General features: G+C 34.6%; 1 protein-coding gene across 2 annotated transcripts in view; it reads left to right on the forward strand.

The window, feature by feature from the left end:
* ALCAM (activated leukocyte cell adhesion molecule) overlaps window positions 1–4,433 on the forward strand; it is a 210,143-nt gene extending 205,710 nt beyond the window's left edge. For both annotated transcript variants that reach the window (XM_042955955.1, XM_042955956.1), the window contains one exon: window positions 4,317–4,433. In XM_042955955.1, coding sequence (XP_042811889.1) covers window positions 4,317–4,404 — 88 coding nt within the window. In that variant the 3' untranslated portion in view covers window positions 4,405–4,433. The remainder of the gene's footprint in view (window positions 1–4,316) is intronic.
* Window positions 4,434–6,000: the final 1,567 nt, after the last annotated feature.

Here is a 6,000-nt window from a genome sequence, read left to right on the forward strand (position 1 = left end):
CATTTCTTCACATGTGCTTTGTGTTGTTTCACACTATCACGCCAGTGTGGAAGAGTTGGAACAAAAACCATATGGCCTCCTAGCCTGAAATAGTTACAATCTGGACCATCCAGAAAAAATTTTAACGCCTGGAATATCGCATTTGCTTACTTGCTTATGACAGTCTGACAGTCTCCCTTTTATTTATTTTTTTTTAAAGTTTATTTATTTTTGGCAGAGAGAGAGACACAGACAGACAGACAGAGCATGAGTTGGGGGAGAGGCAGAGGGAGGGAGTGACAGTCTCCCTTTTAATTGGAGGATTTAGCCAAGCTACACTTGACTTAAGTATTGATATAATTACATTTAAGATCACCATCTCACTATTTGTTTTCTAGTTGTACTCTGTTTTTCTTTTCCTGCCTTCTTTTGACTTACTCAGATAAGTGTTAGTATTATATTTTAATTTCTCTAATGGCCTTTTAACTATACCTCTTTCTATTCTTTTATTGTGGTTGTTGTAGGGATTACAATAAGAACTCTTAATTGTAACCATCTACTCATGTAATAACCTAAAACTCTTGAAACATTATAATTTTAGATAACCTCCTTCATGTAATTATAGTGTGAGGTTGATAATAAATGAGTTGTAACGAATATGACAGCAATAGCAAAAAGGATGAAGGAAGTTAAATAAAATTATGTTTCAAGGGTCTTACATAATGCAGTATGTATCGTATTAAATGATTGTCTTTATAAAAATTGTTTTGAATAGTATTTATATTTACCACACACATATAATCTGAATTCATTCTTTCTTGTCCATCTGAGTTTCCATGTAGTGTCATTTCCCTTCAACCGAAGAACTTTCTTTGATACTTCTCAGCACAGGTCTGCTAGCGATAATTTATTCCAGTTTTCTTTCATCCAATTTTATATGTCTTTATTACCTTTGCTTAAAAAATCTTTTTACTGGATATAAAATTCTGGGTTGAGATATTTTTCTTTCATCATTTTAAAGATGTTTAGTTATCTCCTATATGCATTTTTTTCCTGAGACATTAGCAGTTATTCATGTCATTGCTCCTCTGCCCAAATTTTCTGTGGCTACTTTCAAGTTCTCTTTATATTTGCTTTTGGTTGGTGTGATTATGACATACGTAGGTGTGTTTTTCTTTGTATAATTCCTGCTTGGGGATTGCTGAGCACATTGGATCTCCAAGTTAATGAACATGAACAAATCTGGGAGTATTTTTCATTGTTTCTTTAAATATATTTTCTACCCCCTTTGCTTTTACTTTTTCTACTGGGACTCCAATTACACATATGTTAGACTACTCAATATTGTCCCACAAGTCACTGAGGATCTTTTATTTCCTATTATCTTTCTGTTTTTAAAAATTTATAATTTATGTTGTTTTGTCCTATGGGTTCACTGAGGCTTTCCTCTGCTACCTCCAATCTGTTGATATGATAATTTAGTGAATTATTCATTTGCAGTGGGAATCATTTTTGTTTACATTTTTTTTGCACTGAAATTTGCCTATTCTCTCATTGTCACCACTTTTTTCTTTATGTCATTTAACATGTAATATAGTAACTGATTTAAAGTTCTTCCTTTGTATTTCCAAATTCTGTGTCATCCAAGGATACTCTCTGGACTTTATGTTAACATTTTTCTATTCTTCATATGTATGGTAACTTTTTTTTATTATATATTGGTCTTTTGGGGGTGATATGTTATAGAGATTCCATGTTCCATTATATTCTCCTAAAGGATATGGATTGTTTTTCTTGGCAGGCAGTTCAACTTCTGGCTGATTTCCTTGATTTTGTGAAAGTTACATTTACATTTTATATGACATACATATCTTAGGTTGAATACCAAGACTCATCACAGAGTCTTGGCTTTTCTGGGATTTCAGTGGAAAGATTGATATGTTTGCCAAGGACTTTTGGCTTGGTGAGATTCAACTCCAAACATATGTTTCTCTATGTAGGGTAGTAGCTAAAATCTATGTCACTTTTTTTTTTTAATATTTTTTCATTTTTGAGAGAGAGAGAGAGAGAGAGAGACAGAGTATAGGCAGGGGAGGGACAGAGAGAGAGAGGGAGACACAGAATCCGAAGCAGGCTCCAGGCTCTGAGCTGTCAGCACAGAACCTGATGTGAGCTTGAACTCATGACCTGAGCTGAAGTTGGATGCTTAACACACTGAGCCACCCAGGCACCCCTGTAGCACATTTTTAAGCTTTCCAATTGTTGCTTTCTACTTGGCTAAGTGAAATTTCTCGCCTCCAAGGGAAGAAATAACATCCAAAGGGTTTATTGTGATTTACACGAATATTTGGGGTTCTCACCACTCTGTGGCTCTCTTCTTTCTGAAAGATTTTTTTTCTCCTTTACTTTCAGAGTTTTAGTTAGCTTATGCCTCTCCAGCTGGGAAGTGACCTCAGAGGAAAAGTTATGTAAAAATAGAGCTCATCCAGTATAAGGGTCAAATTTCCTTTAGTTTCTACTTGATTTTAGATAGATATAGATATAGATATAGATATAGATATAGATATAGATATATAGATATATAGATATAATGTAGACAGCATATGTCTATATGTCTATATGTTATATAAAAAATATATACTGTGTTTATATATTTTATATGAGAAAAATATGAGAAAAAGAGCAAGGCCATTTGCATCATTCTTCCATTTTCCTGGAAAATATATAGGATAAGGGTGTTGTCATTCACCATAATGTACCATTTTACTGCAAGGTAGGAAATATTTATGTGATAATATGATATAGGTCAAGACATAGACTCCAACTGACAGCATGTCTTATTTACATTTGAAATGTCTGTTGTAAAATGCTATTACATATTTTAGCACTTCTCATGTTGGCAGAGTTTGAGCCTGCTCTCCTGCCTTATGAATGGACTTAGAAGGCTGTAGTTTCAGCTAAACTAAGAATTTTTAAGTCAAAAATTAAATTAAACTCATGCTAAATATAATGAGTGTCCCCAGTTTAAATGAGCCATATGTCTTTATCTCACTTGGACATATATCATATACCATTACATACCTCTTTCTAGTAAAGTTGTGATTCTTAGCAAATGAATCCATTTCAATAATGGAAATACTTTTAAGGGAAAAATGGAGTTTTCTCCCCCGTTTCCTTGGCACATCTGGATATATATTTTTTCTTAAAAATAGAAATATTATTAGGAATTATATGGCAATAATAACTTAAACTACCATATCACTGTGGTTCTGCTGATGAGCTTATAACAGGGAGGGAGAGAGTTAAGGAAGGAGAGAAAGGAAGGAAGGGGGAGGGAGGGAAGGAGGGAGGGACAGAGGGAAGGAAGGAAAACAGGAGGGAGGGAGGGAGGGAAGGAAAACAGGAGGGAGGGAGGGGAAGGAGGGAGGAAGGAAGGAAGGGAGGGAGGGAGGGAGAGAGGGAGGGAGGGAGTGGTATACTTTTTGAAATACAGTTATGGTTTCTCCTGGGTCATCCTAAAACCAAGGAATTTATCTGTGTGCTTAAGAAAACCTGATTTCAGCTCTTAAAGGATAGAACCCAGTCATGTGTAACCATGGCAGCAACTCTCAAACTTTGGCAGAAGCTGAGCCACCAGGGAGCCTTGTTTATCATGGATTGCTGGTCCTCTCCCCAGAGTTTCTGTTTCTGTTGTTCTGTTTGCGCTTCTGTCAAGTTCCCAGGGGGTGCTGATACTGCTGGTCTAGGACCACAGTTTGAGAACCACCATGTTAAAGCTACTTTGGCTTCTGCTGCCAGATTCCTGTCATAAACTTGGGTCTCTTTCTAATCTTGCTTGTGATTTATTTGATAAAACAGAATTCATAAACAAAGATACAGGACATTAGTTCAATCTGGATGCATAATACGGAATGACAAAAGAGAAAGGCACTAATGAAACACCCTCAGAGAAAATTTGCAGAAAGTATTTGCCAAAAGGAAATTTTTGATTATTCAGTTGATAATAATTACTTCCCAGAAAGTGGAGAGGAAAAAAAAAACAGCCCAAAACATGATGCAACTAAGTATGTATAGTCTATGTTCACAATAATTAGTTGGTTTTTCTCCTACCATATATTTAATGCAACCCCATTACCCAAGGTAATCTCATTGGAACGTGTTTTGTTACCAGTCCAGGTTCACAGATGTGGATTTGTTCACCCCAGTAGTTTGTCTATATTAGATGTAAAACATTTGCTTTTCAAAGATACATTCATGTGAACCCTAAAATTAAAAAAAAATTAAAAAGTTAAATACACATGTGTCAATGTGATGATATTTATTTAATTTTCTTACAGGACTGCCTCAAAACATGTAAACAAGGACCTTGGTAATCTGGAGGAAAACAAAAAGTTAGAAGAAAACAATCACAAAACAGAAGCCTAAGAGAGAAACTGTTCTAAAGTGTTGTCCAGGTGGGTAGGCTGTTTGAGGTTTATAGAAATAATTCCCAATGAAAGTACAAAACACCTAGGAGACGAAAGGGAAAGTAAGCCTTGACGTTGAGATGCTTCGTAATTGCAACTTTCCAAACAGGAAGAGAGTTTTTGCCAAAGGAAACTTTGGTAACTCAGAAAGGTGTTCTCAGAAGAACGGAATCTCAACAGTCTACCCATCTTCTAAAAAATAATCATTATTCTGTGACTAATTAAAATCAGTGTTGAGATTGTAACATTCAATTAGCATTTTGTCTTCTAATGCCAAAATTTTTGCTGAGTGCAAAGAAGTTGAATTTTCTAAATTGATACTTTGGTTGGATGAGAGCTGGTTCTAATACTTCAAATTTATCTTAAAAAGCAATTATGAGAAGAACTTTTAAATATAAAAATTTTAATCTAAGGATTTAATATACTTACAAGTGTCGTGTATTTATGCAGCCATTCCCCAAACTATTTTAATGAAAAAATTTGTGTAGACACACAAAACTTTTGCAGATAGTATGTGTATTATATATATGTGTGTGTATATGTATATGTGTATCTACATATGCACATATATGTGTATGTGTGTATAATGTATATATCAGTGTTACATATATTGCATATATTTATATATAATAGCTATATGAGTATGATTTTTTTAAGACAATCTCAAAAAAAGTCTTTTCCATGGTATTGCCACTTGGAATTTGAGCTTTTCATTTTTATTTATGATCTCTTCAGCCAGCCAAACACAGAAGCCATTTGGACAAATTATTTTGTGTGTCCTTGAGAATAACTGTTGCTGTAGTTTACTCATGTGATGTAACAGTCCCCAACAACCACAGTAAAGCTTTGGTTCATTATAAATAAAGCACAAGTCACAATCTGAGTAGGTCACCCCAGGTAGCAAGCATGGGAAATAATTACAATTGGAAGGATACACACAGGAAAGAAAGATCGAATAATTGGGATAACACATTTTTAGAATCTGAAAACAGATCTCAAACTGCTCATGTGAAAGAAGTAAGAGCTGGGTCCTGCTGTCCATTGGAGGCCAAGTATGAGCATTCCCGTCGGACTTTTTTTCTGCTTCTCTAGGTGCATTCCTCAATCCTTTGTAAACATAGAATTTACCTTCTGGTTATCTTCAAAATTTGATAAAGTCTCAAATAAAACTTAAGCTTAAAGACAAAACCTGCAGAATGCAATATTTTCCTGAAAAAAACCTTCTAATCGTCATATGAATTAAGCAATTTTCATAAAAATAAGTACTCTTCAACAATTCGAAAAAAGTATTTGTAGAAGGGGCTGCAACAGTGCCTGGGATCACAGATGGGCTCAGGGACAATGGAGTTTTATGAAAGGCTCCTATAAAGTAATTCCTATCACTTTTAGTACAAAGCATCTGTTGATGGTGAAAAATGATTGCTATGGTAACTTACTAAATTGTGTTTTTTTTCATCATTTCAGAGAAAAAAAAAACTATATAGACCAATTGAAGCATGAACGTGGATTGTATTTAATACATATACAAAGACATTGACAGCAATTCATGGTTCAA

Source organism: Panthera leo, chromosome C2 (genome assembly GCF_018350215.1).
Source record: "Panthera leo isolate Ple1 chromosome C2, P.leo_Ple1_pat1.1, whole genome shotgun sequence".
Classification (NCBI taxonomy): domain Eukaryota; kingdom Metazoa; phylum Chordata; class Mammalia; order Carnivora; family Felidae; genus Panthera; species Panthera leo.